This window comes from Penaeus monodon, chromosome 4, assembly GCF_015228065.2.
Source record: "Penaeus monodon isolate SGIC_2016 chromosome 4, NSTDA_Pmon_1, whole genome shotgun sequence".
NCBI classification, from domain to species: Eukaryota; Metazoa; Arthropoda; class Malacostraca; order Decapoda; family Penaeidae; genus Penaeus; species Penaeus monodon.
Genome location: NC_051389.1, coordinates 51,594,388 through 51,610,479, shown reverse-complemented (window position 1 = coordinate 51,610,479; position 16,092 = coordinate 51,594,388). Strand labels below are relative to the sequence as shown.

The following is a 16,092-nucleotide window of genomic DNA, read 5'->3' as shown; positions in this document are numbered from 1 at the left end:
CTAATTTTATTATGGTCATTCTAATTGCCATGCTTAAGTTCAAGACATGCCACGCATATAGATGCGGGGATATACACACACAAGAATACGAAGAAGAAAAAAGAAATATCGAATTAGTCAAACACTAAACGAGACCCAATCACTAGAAAAAAGGTGCTGTACAATACTGCTTGCTTGTTACCGTGGGGGGGAGGGGGGCTTAGAAGGCGGAGACTGAGGCTCAATGTAGGGGATCACCCCTAACTTGGCCTCAAGCCCTCACCTCAGGTAATTTTGTCTTTATTTCTCCGTTTCTTTTCCTTTTCTTGTTCATCTCTTCTTCTGTCCACTTATTCTATTCGTTAAGTCATTTTTACCCCTTTCGCCACAATAATGTGTCATAATGCTGTGTGTAGCAGTTCTAACAATGAGTCATTTCTGTTTTATAAACATTCGTATGTCTTTTATTTGTGTAAGAGCACACACACAATATATAATATACACAATACACAATGTATGTGTGTGTGTGTGTGTATGTGTTGGCATGTATGTATGTATGTATGTGGATACACACACACACATATACACACGTGTGTGTGTGTGAGTGTGTTACCCAGAGTTATGAAAGGAATATCAAGGAAAAAATACAATTATTTAAAATTTCTTATTGAAGTCAGCTGATATAACTATCAGTCACAAATGCAGTTTCGCAACATGAACCTGCTTCTATTCGCAACCCGGTCGCCAATGTCAGGAAACGAATTGGCTAACAACATTAAAAAAAAAGTACTTCATGGAAGACCAGGAATGCTTGAGACCGCCTCACACCTTTACAGTAGGTTCTTTTCCTGCGACGCACAGAGGGCTCTTCTTCGTTAGGCAGTCTTCGTCGCTCATGTAGAAGAAGTTCTCGAAAGTAAGGGCAGCGCACATGCCTACGACGGGAGTCAAAGGTCGTTGCAGGTACTGATTACAAGACTTCTCGTAAATGACGGTCTGGTTGAGATGCTGGCAATCAGGGTTCGTTCTATGGGGGAGAAAGATCATGTGATTTTTTTTCCAGTTGAATCTCATGCTTCGTAAACTGTTTTGGGAATGATCCTAAATGATTTTTTATAACAACCCTCGGGGAGATTGTATTGCTTTGTTCATTGACTTTTATCCACCCCCTAAATAAACGGAATTAAATAATCGAATCGTTACTCGAAGAAAATGGACTGAATTCTGAGGATATTTCATCTACTGCATTATTGGAAGCTAACTTTTCCGCAGGAGAAAGAGTCGGGGTCATACCTGAGGGACCAGTAGGGGGTTCCCAGCTCAATGGGGTTACCGTCCACCCATGTCCATGTCTTGTTCCTTACGGCTCCCCCAACCCAGAAGTCCGAGGTGATATCTGGGGAAATAAGTGCGGTGAGATTATTATTTTTTAAAATAAGTAATCGAGTGCACGTTCCCTGAACAATATGAACCTTTGTAAGACTAATGGGACTTAGGTCGCTTTCACTTGAAAATGAACATACAAAATGTGAAAGCTTTCACACAGAAGTGGCATGTCACGTTGCGACCTGTATGTCACGCCAAGATTGGACTGGCCCGTTTTTTTTCAGTGGGCGACCTGCCATCTCGGACAGTGTTGTTAGATTTTAGTAGCGCTTTTATACCCAAAGTTATTATTAGCCAAGTTAATATGAAAAGGTTAAAATCATATAACTTGATATAACAAAGAAAAGTTTTTGATGTACGTCATACAGAGTAGTTTTGAATTATCTAGTCAGATTCTGTCAAACACACATGACAATACAGTTTCGGTCGCCCAGTGAACGAGACCTTAGATGAGGGTAATCATGCGCGGTCTTGTAGGAGGAAACAATGCGACGTATGATTACTCTGGTGCAACATACACTATGCCTCTTCCAGACAATAAAACAATCAACATAACATTTGTACAAACTGTTGTGAAATACAATTGTTAGTAAGATATATCACCTCAGTAAATAACAATACTCTCCATGGTAAACCTATCAAATATATATATATATATATATATATATATATATATATATATATATATATATATATATATATTTTTTTTTTTTTTTTTTTTTTTTTTTTTTTTTTTTTTTTTTTTTTGCGAAAAAAAAACTATACGAGTATTTCCAGGATACTAAATCACGGTTTTGTTCCGAATTTTATATCGGAATGATCATATGCTCTAATCCATTCAGACTGTCAGCCATATGAGAATGTACACAAATATAGTTATCACTTCTGTTGTGCATCGAAAACGGGTGTAGGAGTATGAGTGCTGACAACTGTATATTGATATGCAATAGTTTCAACTTAGAGGCCACCTTAAACTTACCCCTTTTCGTAGATTTTCTTTAATGTGTGACCTACTACCTTGGACAATGTGTCAGATTTAATAGAGCTTTCACGTCCAAGCTAATTATTATATCATATAACATATGATATAAAAAGGAAATCATTTGGATGTATGGCATACATAAAATAGTTTTGAAGTGTCTAGACAGATTCTGACAGTGAGCGAGGCTTTGGACGAGCCTGCAGGAAGAAAATATGCATGTGTGCCTGCTCTCGTGCAGAACTATGCCCTCTTCCAGCTAATGAAACAATCAACATAATATTTGTACAAATTCTGGAAATACAAGTGTTTATATAATACATCAATACAATACAATAAAAATGCTTTTAATGGTAGAATTATCTAAATATTTTTCCTGGCATTTTTTTTATTTCGGGTGTTGGAACACGTTTGCTTCACTTTATGCCTCAAAGTCATCCACTTTATTCTTCTAAGTAACAGATAGATAATTGTGACAAGATTAATTAGGACTTCGGTTACCAGTAACATAGTCGGGCTCCGATGATGTGATCTTTTGAAGCGAGTGAACGCGACATATGTAACTTTGGTCTGAAATCCTAGTGCCTCGCGTCATTTGCCTCTTACCATCTGCCAGTTGCCACGAGCGATGTGCCACCTTGGTGTGAAAGCAGTTTAAGGATAGAGCACACATACTCTACAACCCAACCCCAGTACTCACTGTGCTCGCGGAGGTGGCGGACGATTTCGTAGAAGGTCCCGACGCCATCTTGAAAGGTCAAAAGGTCACCGCCATTCATCTTGCAGAAAGAGCGAGCTTCTCCCCAATTGACCTGCAAAAAGACACGCATATGGGAGTGAATACAGGGGGGGGGGGATAAGAGAAAATGATGTGAGTACACAGGTAAGCCCAGATGAAAGAAGGGAGAAAGGGAAAGACGGAGATAGAGGCAGAGGAAAAAAATAGAAAAGGTAAAGTTAGAACGTAAGACGAAAAGAGACAGAATAACTGCTGTACCATGTCCATTAAGATACACGCACACACTAAAAAAAGAATACAAATAAACTCACCAATCCAAAGAAAAAGAATGACAAGCAGTGGTCGCCAACACGTGTGTACAGGTGAGGACAATCGGGGTGTTCAATTGTAACGTTGAACTTTTCATGGAACTCTTGACCCGAAATTTCGGCCAAAAACACGTTCGACCGTACCACGATCTCATCATAAGGTATAAGCTTTCCATCGTTGAACATCTGGGTGACGAGAAAGTGATAGATTGTAAAAAAGCCAGAGCATACACGCAGTCACTCATCCAACCACACACACAAGCATCAAATGATAAGAAAATTGTATTATGCTTACTATTAACACCCCATTAGCACCGTTGTAGCATTCTAACCTGGCACAGGCGCTCGTCTCTATCTTCGCAAGGAAGGTTGGACGAAGTGCAGTATCTCCTGGCGGGCAAGCATCTCTTGTTATCCCCTTGTTTGCAAAGTAATGTTCCAGGTGTTGTGCAGAGTGTTTTGCCCCAAATCTGCAAACGGATGGTAGTAGGGAAAACATAAATTTTGGGAAGGATGGGGGAGTTAGTGTTGTCAGGGAGAAGTCAGGCTCGGAAGGAAGAGGTTAGTTTTGTAGAGAAAACATGTTGGAAGAAATAAAATAATGAATGTGGTTAGCTTGCGAGCAGGTCTTGGTATGGCAAACCTTCACTCAGAGTTGGCAAAAAAACGTTGATATGGGAAAGGATGAAGTTAGTGATGTCAGGTAGAGGTTAATATCGGAAGGAAGAGGTTAGTGTTGGAAGGAAGAGGTTAGAGAGAAGGAAGTGTTGGAAGGATGTTAGTGTTGGCAGGGAGAGGTCAGTGTTTAATAAGAGATATGTTATGAAATCACGATACATAATGTTTTTTGATTAATACTATTGGATCAAGACCCAAAGAAATATTACACGTTCTTTCATTAAGAAAGTTGTCAGAAAGTAGTTAAAAAAAAATGTCAACAAAATTATGCAAATACTAGGCAACCATCACTGATGAATCAGAGCACAATCTGTCTTCTTCGTCGGATTTATCGTCGCAGTCGTACCATCCGTTGCAGAGGTCGTAGATGTGCACACATTTATCGTTCGTCTTGCACTTGATCTGGCTCCAGGGGGTACACCTCGCCACACCTGAAGGGAGATTTTCTTTGGTCAAGAATTAGATCAATAATTGCTGCTAAGGAATACTGCTACCGATAAGCTCGTTATTACATCTCTGACCTTCGCACATTTGGCAAAGGGAAGTAGGCGCTGATGCCGTTTTCTGTTTTATACAAGGTTTCATTTCTATTTAAGTGGAGAGTTTCAACCTTCCTCCTTGCATGCGGCTGTGGGTGTTAGTAACTAGTCGGTGTGAAAATATACATGGATTCTAAGCCAAATGTGCAGATAGAAAGAGAGAGAGGGAAATAAGGAAGACGTAAGGGGACATGGCAGACAAGCGAGTGTGAGTGAGTGAGAGAAAGAGAAAGGAGAAAGAAAAAGAATGAGAGAGCAAGGGAGATAGATAGACAGATAAAGGTAGCTTATAGTTAAACGTGAACCTGTGGAGACTGACCTTGGTAAATGCAAAACGCTGCTACTAACAAGACCTTGATGAATACCATGTTGTCTCGTTGACCTTGCTCTGTCAAATAAAAAATCGTTTCGAGTGACATAATCCAGACAAGTCGAAGCAAATATATATGAAAAATAACAGGAACTGTTTGATGAATTATAGTTAAAAAAAAAAAAAAAAAAACGAAGCACACACATATGATAGTTACAGCAAATCAGTGATCACGAACCAGTGCGAAGATCAGCAATAGTCATTACCTTAAGAGCGAGATTTGAAGAGAAAAGTAAACGGAAAATTTCCTAGAGTGAAAATATGAATAAAGATCCTAAACGCGCAAGCTCTGACTTTTATACCTTGATAACTCCGCCCCCTTGCGTGACCCCAGCCAATGAAAAGTCAGAGTCAGAAGCTGTATATGTGTGTGAGAATAATAGTGATAATGGTAACAGTGATGTCACTAATACCCACAATTAAACAACAACATAAACAATAATCATCAATAATGATAAGAAATACTGTTGATAATCGAATGTAAACAACACACACATACACACATGTGCACACACAAACACACACACACACAAAAGAAAAAAAATATATACACATTATAAAATACACATATATAATTTATTTGTACACATATGTGTCTGTCTATCTATGTCCATACAAATAGCCATCTTTATATATATGCATATATACATATATTTTATATACATACATACATTTTATATATATATATATATATATATATATATATATATATATATATATATATATACTCATTTTCTCTTATATTTTGAAAAGTTATTAAAATTTTTAAATTTTCATAACCCATTAAATGATTGTACAGAACCAAAAGTCATATAATCTTTTAAAATAAAAAAATCTAGTTTTCTCTTTACTTTTTTCTCATAGAAAAGAAAAGGTGGAAGACCTTCAGCTACTCAAGGATTTAGTAAAAAATAAGGATATCATATCTAAACCTGATAAGGGACAAGCTGTTGTCTTAGTGTATGAATGTGATCATATTAATAAGTTTGCAGATATTTTGAATGATTAAAAAAATAATTTAAAGAAGTCATTGACAACTGTGAATCTTGATTATAAATAAGAACCAGACACTCGGTCAGAATCCCTCTAGCTTGCGTTCGATCTCTGGAACCCTGGGTCATTTGCAAGGCCCATCGAGTCGCCGTTGTGACAGGTAAGTAGAGTTTTGTTTCCGGCCAAAGGACATCAGGTTGTCATTCTTTAAAAGGGATGTACTTTGCTTTCTTTTTTGGTATTTTGAGCTATGTTGTACTGGACCGTCGTAGGCTTTTTGTTATGTTGTTGTATTTAATTTGCCGTAGTCTTTTGTTCTCTTTTTATGTTATTTAATTTAATTGAAGTTCTGCTTCACTTGTAGTTTTTTCTGCTGTTTTATTATTTATATTGTTTTACTTTTGCTGATTTAAGTTAATTTTTACTTTTAAGCTTTTAGTAATTATATTTTATTTGATTTTTGCTCACTTGAGTTCGGTTTAATTTTTAAGTCTTTTACATTATTTGCAGTTTGGTTTTGGTCCAGTTTTATTTTACTTGTGTTTTATGAACTATATATACTTTTGGTATTATGCAGTTGTCTGGTTTCAGTTTCTTTTTTTCACTTTTATTTGCTGTATAGTTAGGTTTTAATACCCCACTAGTTTGTTTTGTTTTTAGTCTTTTGTGTTAGTTTTATCTACTTTTGTTTAACTTTCTCTCAATAAATATTATAAGGTTCATTTTGTTTTCTGTAAACCTCCATCCTGCCAACTACCTTAATCACTAAAAGATTTAAGGGGAAACAGCAATGATAGTAATCTTGCTAACTTTGCTGAATCATTACAGTAGTGAAATTGGCGGTGGTTGAAGCTATGCTGATTTTTGCACCTTCCGCCACCACCAGCGGGATGTATACGCACACGCACACGCACGCACACACACACATATGATATATATACATATATACACATATCTTTATGAGTATGTATATATGTATATATATTTATTCTGGAGTATATAAGAAATAAAAAAATATCTATTATATATTTACGAATACGCACACACACGCTATATATATATATATATATATATATATATATATATATATATATATATATATATATATATATTTATATATATATATGTATATATGTATATATATATATGTATATACTTATGCACACACACTCACACACACAAACACACACACACACAAACACACACACAGAGGATGGGAGGATAGAGAAGAGGGAGAAAGGAAAAACGAGAGCTGATCTGAGTAATTTTTTAGCTATTTGGGAAAGGAAATGGTTGTTTACGTTTTTAAACACTGGGGTTGGATAATAAGCTAAATAAGAATGCTATCAACTGAGGATGCAGATATCAGAGGCAGAGTCAGGGGGAATAACGCGTTGATGTGATAAGCACGGCCGTATCTCGTGGCATTACTATTTATAGTAACAGTTCTTACAAAAACAACACTGAGTACATTTTACAACTATGAAACGGGAAATCCCAAATTCTAGAGAACCTTAAGTGGCAGTTTTAACTTGGGTCGCAATTACTTATTGGTTCTAGATAAAAAAAAAAAAAAAAAAAGGAATTTTGGCCACTCACGGCGCAAATATATATGTACAAAAATAATTTGACATCACGTGTTATATCATTTAATGGAAATTATTATAATAAACAAGAACCGTTCAATATTATAACTATGCTGAAAAGACCATTTGATAACGATTAAACGAGCAATTATGATGATACCTATAATCTTTAAGAGAATAAGTATTATAATAATGATGAAAAGACCATCTGATAATGTTTATACAAAACATATATACAACACACACACACCACACACACACACACACATATATATATATTATATATATATATATATAATATTAAAATTTTACATATATACAAAGATATGTTGTACTTATAAAATCATATATTATTAATCTTATTTATGATACCTATAATCTTTAAGAGGATCGTAATTATATTTGGGGTTTGTATGATAATAGGAAGTTAAATAGTGACGGAATCGTATTTTTCCCAAATGGAAGTTCAGTGAAGATGGAAATTCATAAAAAAATGACTGTTGCAATTAGTAATGAACAGATTTACGTATGTAGATAAGAACTGATATCCGAAATGCCATGTACAGTTCATCCGTAAATAACTACATGCAGCTTTTTTCTAACCAAATCGGTAATGGAAACAAGGATATTTCCTTTAAAAACTCCTTTTTCATTTAACTTAATGCACATTTTGTTTTCTTTATATATGAATATGATCATTTGATATATATCAACGAAGTTACGAAAAATAATGATGACACTGATGATAATGATAATAATGATGATGGTGAGGATCATGATAATGTTGATAATGATGACGATTATAGCAATAGTAATGATAATGAGAATAACAACAATAATGATTACAATAATGATAATGATAAAAACAACAACAATAATAATGAAGTAATTGTGATGACAATAGTACTAGTAAAAATAATAATAATGAGAATAACAACAAAACAATAATAATAATAATAATGGTAATAATAATAATAGTGCTATCAATAGCAGAGTTAGTATCAGTGATGAAGATGGTAATAGCAATAATGATGATAATAAAATCATAATCGCGGCAACGACAAAAGACTAGGCAAGATCATAAATAACGCATTTGCATGCAAAATGCTACAACATAATACTTAGAATGCCAATATTGTAATAACGCAAGTAATAACAATTATAAGATAGTAAAGATTAATCATGTATAATTATTTTCTCTCTCTCTTTCTACACACATACATATGCACATATATATACATACACACACTTATGCACACACATACTTATACACACAAACACACACACATATACACATATATATACATACACACAACACACATGCATATATACGCACACATATATAAAAATGTAGATACATAAATACATACACTCTTGTGTATGTATCTATGTATATGCATATATGTATATATTATATATGTCTATATCTGTCTATACAAACACACACACACACACACACACACATATATATATATATATATATATATATATATATATATATATATATATATATATGTATATGTTTTTACATACGTATGCAGACAAGCATATGCCAACCATTGAAACTGTATATACAGCTTATACATATACAACCACATATGCATAGCGCACGGACCGCGTGCGTCCCAGGGAGCGCACTCAATTCAACACTCGTTCACCCAGTCACACACACGCGCGCGCGCACACTTACTAACATACGTAAATACACCTACACACACATATACAAATACTCGTATATATACTTATGCTTGCACACACACACGCACATGCTGTGCACGCAATGGGAGAGTACACACATACGAAACAACACAGGGAGCGAGCATCATCTAAGAGGGGTGGGTGGGTGCTCAGTACATGTATATATATCTATACACACATACACACACTTAAATTATATATACACACATTTATATATATATCTATATATTTATATATAAATCCATGTGTATACATACACACACATATATGTACATATATACATACATAAATCATGTGTGTACACACATATATGTATATATATATACATACATATCTATACAAATAAATACATGTACATATAATACATTTATATATACACATGTAAAAAGAAATATTATATATATATATATATATATATATATATATATATATATATATATATATATATATATATATATGTTTACGTGTGCATATCTATATACATTTATAAATATATACATATATATATATACATATATCTACATGTGGATGTATATATATGTATATATATAACATACGTATAAATGTATATATTCATATATATAGAAATATACTCGTATACATATATTTACATATATATGTATATACATATATACATATCGGTATATATAGTACATATAAATTCACGGATATCTAGTATATATAATGCGCACAGGCATACACATATACATAAGACGGTTTTCATGTGATTATTGCAAATAACAATACTTTCGCATTTGGAACTAGATTAGAATTTTTATGTAGTTGTAGTATAAAATCTGGAAATCAGACATACGTACATTTGGTAATCTGCAAATTCATATGAAACTGATATGTAGTAATAACACAATATTAAGAAATTAAAAAGTATATGACTGTGTGAAATCTCAGAAAAGGATACCTTATTTTCATCTTGTATACATTTCATAATTCTAGTATAGTATAGTAATACATGTTCATAATATACCAATGGTCAGGTAAAATCCGATGAAACGATGTCAAACAGTCTTATTAAGTTATTCTTGAAAATGACGTACTTTTACTTTTTCTTTCATGCACAAGGGTATAGAAGAATAAGTAAGCGTAAACTTAAATAAACACGACAATATGTTGCAAATAATATTGCAACATTAAAGTGTTAAATATAGTTTGTATTTATGTTTATTGTTATTGATTAATGTTAGCAGTGCTGTCCTTATCAATCTCATTTTTATTGCTTTGTGATGTTTATACCTTTAGTTTTATTATGCCATTTTGATCAATGATGAAAAAACAGTACTAATGCTAATATTTGTTAATAATAGTAATAATGATGTTAGTCATGATAGTGATACAACAACAGCAGGAGCAATTCTATGATTATTATTCTAATTTCATTATGGTCATTCTAATTGCCATGCCTAAGTTTAGACATGCCACGCATATAGGTGCGGAGATGTACACACAAGAAAAAGACGAAGAAGAAGGAAAAAAGAAATATCGAATTAGTCAAACACCAAACGAGACCCAGTCAATAGAAAAAAAAGTGTTGTACGTACGATACTGCTTGCTTGTTGCTGCCGGGGGGGGGGGGGGGCTTAGAAGGCGGAGACTGAGGCCCAGTGTAGGGGATCACCCCTGCCTTGGACTCAAGCTCTCGCCTCAGGTAATTTTGCAGGGTGTTTACTTCTCCGTTTCTTTTCCATTTCTTGTTCATCCGTATCCTTTTCTGTACTTATTCTATTCGTTAAGTCATTTTTACCCCTTTCTTCACAATAATGTGTCATAATGCTGTGTGTAGCAGCTCTAACAATGAGTCATTTATGTTTTATAAACATTCATTTGTCTTTTATTTGTGTAAGAGCACACACACACACACATATATATATATATATATATATATATATATATATATATATATATATATATATATATATATATATATATATGTATGTGTGTGTGTGTGTGTATGTGTGTGTGTGTGTGTGTGTGTGTTTGTATGTATGTATGTATGTGAATATACACACATACACACACACACATATACGCACGTGTGTGTGTGTGTGTGTTCCGCACGCAGTTATGAAAGGAATTATTAAAAATTTCTTATTGAAGTCGGCTGATATAACTATCAGTCACAAATGCAGCATCGCAACATGAACCTGCTTCTATTCGCAACCCGGTCGCCAATGCCAGGAAACGAAATGGATAACAACATTAAAAACGCAAAGTAAAAAGTACTTCATGGAAGACCAGGAATGCTTGAGACCGCCTCACACCTTCACAGTAGGTTCTTTTCCTGCGACGCACAGAGGGCTCTTCTTCGTTAGGCAGTCTTCGTCGCTCATGTAGAAGAAGTTTTCGAAAGTAAGGGCGGCGCACATGCCTACGACGGGAGTCAAAGGTCGTTGCAGGTACTGATTACAAGACTTCTCGTAAATAACGGTCTGGTTGAGATGCTGGCAATCAGGGTTCGTTCTAGGGGGGAGAAAGATCATGTGATAATATTTCCAGTTGAATCTCATGATTCGTAATCTGTTTGGAAATGATTTTTTTTATAACAACCCTCGGGGAGATTGTATTGCTTTCTTGATTGACTTTCATCCTCCCCCCTTAAAAAAACGGAATTAAATAATCAAATCCCTAGTTGAAGAATATATTTCATCTATTACATTATTGGGAGGCGACTTTTCCGGAGGAGAAAGAGAGTCGGGGTCATACCTGAGGGACCAGTAGGGGGTTCCCAGCTCAATGGGGTTACCGTCCACCCATGTCCATGTCTCGTTCCTTATGGCTCCCCCAACCCAGAAGTCCGAGGTGATCTCTGGGGAAATAAGTGCGGTGAGTTTTTATTTATTTATCTATTTATTCATTTATGATTATTATTATTATTATTATTATTAATTTTGTTTATAAATAGTCGAGTGCGCGTTCCCTGAACATGAACCTTTGTAAGAATAATGGGACTTCGGTCGCTTTCACACCAAGGTGGTAGGTCGTACGTGGCACGCCACTTGAAAATGAACATACAAAATGTGAAAGCTTTCACACAGAAGGGACATGTCACGTCGCGACCTGTGTGTCACACCAAGATTGGACTGGCCCGCTTTTTTCAGTGTGCGACCTGCACCTCGGACAGTGTTGTCAAATTTTAGTGGCGCTTTTACACCCAAAGTTATTATTAGCCAAGTTAATATGAAAAGATTAAAATCATATAACTTGATATAAAAAGGAAAAGATTTGGATGTACGTCATACAGAGTAGTTTTGAATTATCTAGACAGATTCTGTCAAACACACATGATAACACAGTCTCGGTCGCCCAGTGAACGAGACCTTAGATGAGGGTAATCATGCGCGGTCTTGCAGGAGGACACGCTACAATGTATGCTTACTCTCGTGCACAGCTATGCCTCAATCAACCAATCAACATAACATTTGTATAAACTGTTGTAAAATACAAGTGTTTGTATGATACATAACCTCAATACAACAACAACACTCTCCATGGTAGAATGATCAAATAATTTGTTTGCGAGAAAAAAAGAGAGAGAAAAAAATCCACACGAGTATTTTCAGGATACTAGTTCAGTGCTTTGTTTCGAATTTTGTATCGGAATGATTATATGCTCTAATCCATTCAAGTTGTCCGCCGTACGAGAATGAACACAAACACAGAGTTGTCACTTCTGCTGTGCAACGAATACGAGTGTAAGAGGTATGAGTGCTGACAACTGTATATTGATATGCAGTAGTTTCAACTCAGGGACCACCTTAAACTTACCCCTCATACACCCTGGATAGGTATTGGAACAAGTCTGCCCCCACAGTCCTCCTCTTTATTCCTCCAAGCGACAGACAGGTTATTGTTAAAAGATTAAGACATAAAACAATAACATCGTCATTCTCTGATGATGCTTTTTGAACCGAATGAAAACGGCCTGACACGTGCTACGTACAACTTTGGTCTGAGGCTGCTTTCATACCAAGGTGAAACGTCGCATACTATTTGACACACCACTTGAAAACGAGTATACAGAAACACATTTTCAGTAGTTTTTCTTTAATGTGTGACCTGACACCTTGGATAGTGTCAAATTTAATGGAGCTTTCACGTCCAAACTAATTATTATATCATATAATATATGATATACAAAGGAAATAATTTCGATGCATGACATATATAAAGTAGTTTTGAAGTGTCTAGGCAGAGTCTATCAATGAGGTTTCGGTCGCCCAGTGAGCGAGGCATTGGTTGAGAAGGTAACCACGCACGAGCTTGCAGGAAGAAACAAAGAATTTGTGCCTGCTCTCGTACACAACTATGCCCTCTTCCAGATAATGAAACAATCAACATAATATTTGTACAAATTCTGGAAATACAAGTGTTTGCATAATACATCACCTCAGTAGAATAAAAATACTTTCAGTGGTAGAATTATCTAAATATTTTTCTTGATATTTTTCAGGGTGTTGAAACACGTTTGCCTCACTTTCTGCCGTGATAGATAATTGTGACAAGATTAATTAGGACTTCGGACACCAATAACATGATGATGTCATCTTTTGAACCGAGTGACCGTAAAATGTGTAACCTTGGTCTGAAATCACCGTGCCACGCGTCATTTGCCACTTACCATCTGCCACTTGCCACGAGCGATGTGCCACCTTGGTGTGAAAGCAATCTAAGGAAAGAGCACACATACTCTACAACAACCCAGCCCCAGTACTCACTGTGCTCGCGGAGATGGCGGACGATTTCGTAGAAGATCCCGACGCCATCTTGAAAGGTCAAAAGGTCACCACCATTCATCTTGCAGAAAGAGCGAGCTTCTCCCCAATTGACCTGCAAAGAGACATGCATATGGGAGTGATCACACGGGGGTGGGGGAGTATAAGAGAAAATGATGTGAATATACAGATAAGCGCAGATGTAAGAAAGGAGAAAGGGAAAGACGGAGATAGAGAGAGGCAGAAGGAAAAAATAGAAAAGGTAGATACTGAGTGAAAAGGTAAGTTAGAACTTACGATGAAAAGAGAGAGACAATAACTTACTTACCATGCCCATTAAGGTACAAAAACAGAATGAAATAAACTCACCAATCCAAAGTAAAGGAATGACAAGCAGTGGTCGCCAACACGTGTGTACAGGTGAGGACAATCGGGGTGTTCAATTGTAACGTTGAACTTTTCAAGGAACTCTTCACCCGAAATTTCGGCTAAAATCACATTCGTCTGTACCACGATCTCATCATAAGGTGTAAGTTTTCCATCCTTGAACATCTGTATGATGAGAAATTGATAGACTAAAAAAGCTAGAGCACGCTCACAATCATCTAATCACACACATCAGATGATAAGAAATCATCATCTTTACCATTAACAATCCATTAGCACCGGTGTAGTATTCTAACCTGGCACAAGCGCTCGTCTTTATCATCGCAAGGAGGGTAGGACTTATTGCAGTATTCATTGATGGGCAAGCAGGTCAACGTCTTCCCTGTTCTGCAATATAATGATCCAGGTTCTACGCATAATGCCTGGCGCCAAATCTGGTGGTAGGGAAAACATTGATTTTGGGAAGGATGGGGGAGTTAGTGTTGTCAGGGAGAGGTGAGGCCCGGAAGGAAGAAGTTAGTGTTGGTAGGGGAAAGCAGTGTTGGAAGGAATAAAAACATTAAATGGGGTTACCTAGCGAGTAGGTCTTCTTGTGCCAAGCCTGCACTCAGTGTTGGCAGAGAAACGTTGATGTGGGAAAGGATGGAGAAGTTAGTGATGTCAGGTAGAGGTTAATGTCGGAAGGAAGAGGTTAGTGTTGGAAAGAAGAGGTTATTGCTGGCAGGGAGATAGTAGAGGAAAGATGTTGTGTTGTTGGCAGGGGGGGGGACGGTCAGTAAACTTAACCGATATATTAAGGAATCACGATAGATTATGTTTTGTAATTAATATTATTGAATCAAGAACCAAGGAAACATTACATTAAGTCCTTTCATTAAGCATATTGTCAGAAGGTAGTCAGAAGGTAGTTATTTCTATGCTAGCCATCCTCACATCTCCAACAGAATTATTGAAAAAATCCCTCCAGGATTAAAATTGATGTATAAAAAAATATTCTTTTTTATATTTTTGAATTAAATGTTCGTTCAAAAATAAATACATAAATAAATAAAATCGAGACTATCTTATATTTTCTTTCTTGGCTCGCAGCCCCTTGATTTAATCAATAGCAAGGTTAAGATTATCTGTTCTTAACCCTCTTTTGGTCTTTGCCTCCACGCCACCCACCCTTAACTAAATAATTTTCAAAAGTCCTTTTTGGATTAAGATTGACAACAAAAACTATGAAAGATGGTACTTTGGTTTAAATGTTTTAAATGTCATTTGAGATATGTCACTCTCGAAAGACCCTCCCTTTAAGGATAAGTACAATATGCGAAGTTTAGCCTATTTCGGGCCATGCCCATGAGGGGAGCCCAGCCTGTGTCGACTAATGCCGATGCGCTCACGTGTGTCGGCTGGTAATGACTCGGCTGAACCTAGTCCTTACCCGCCATGGTGCCCAGCCACGGCAGTAACCTCCAGGCGACAATGGCAACTCCTCGCGCCTGGGCGGGGTGCGAACCGCCGACCCACCAGATGGGAGGCCGACACGCTACCACTGTACAAGCCCGAAGGCTGGACTCTCCCTTTCCCGAGACAGCAACAAAACGAGTTAACTCCTACGTAGCAGAAGCTTTCTTCCTCATCGGATCTGTCGCCGCAGTTGCCCCTTCCGTTGCAGAGGCTGCTTAACCCCACACATTTATTACTCGTCCTGCACTCGATCTGGTCCTCGTAAGCA

At 36.3% G+C, this 16,092-nt stretch overlaps 2 protein-coding genes across 2 annotated transcripts in view; both read right to left on the bottom strand.

The window, feature by feature from the left end:
- Positions 1-628: 628 nt before the first annotated feature.
- Positions 629-5,266, bottom strand: LOC119572302. The gene is made up of 8 exons (XM_037919323.1): positions 5,185-5,266; positions 4,928-4,996; positions 4,361-4,500; positions 3,724-3,861; positions 3,395-3,577; positions 3,045-3,156; positions 1,273-1,375; positions 629-1,006 (listed from the first exon to the last, which is right to left on the bottom strand). Exons 2-8 carry the CDS (start codon positions 4,974-4,976, stop codon positions 802-804), a joined length of 930 nt encoding a protein of 309 aa, XP_037775251.1. The 5' UTR covers positions 4,977-4,996; positions 5,185-5,266; the 3' UTR covers positions 629-801.
- A 5,008-nt stretch (positions 5,267-10,274) lies between these two features.
- The window catches only part of LOC119572301, a 6,576-nt gene continuing 758 nt past the window's right edge, over positions 10,275-16,092 (bottom strand). Inside the window, exons 3-8 of the mRNA XM_037919322.1 lie at positions 15,975-16,092; positions 14,666-14,803; positions 14,352-14,534; positions 13,986-14,097; positions 11,974-12,076; positions 10,275-11,730 (exon numbers count right to left, since the gene is read on the bottom strand). The exon at positions 15,975-16,092 is cut by the window's right edge and continues 13 nt beyond it. Of these exons, the coding sequence (XP_037775250.1) occupies positions 11,526-11,730; positions 11,974-12,076; positions 13,986-14,097; positions 14,352-14,534; positions 14,666-14,803; positions 15,975-16,092 (859 nt within the window). The 3' untranslated portion in view covers positions 10,275-11,525. The remainder of the gene's footprint in view (positions 11,731-11,973; positions 12,077-13,985; positions 14,098-14,351; positions 14,535-14,665; positions 14,804-15,974) is intronic.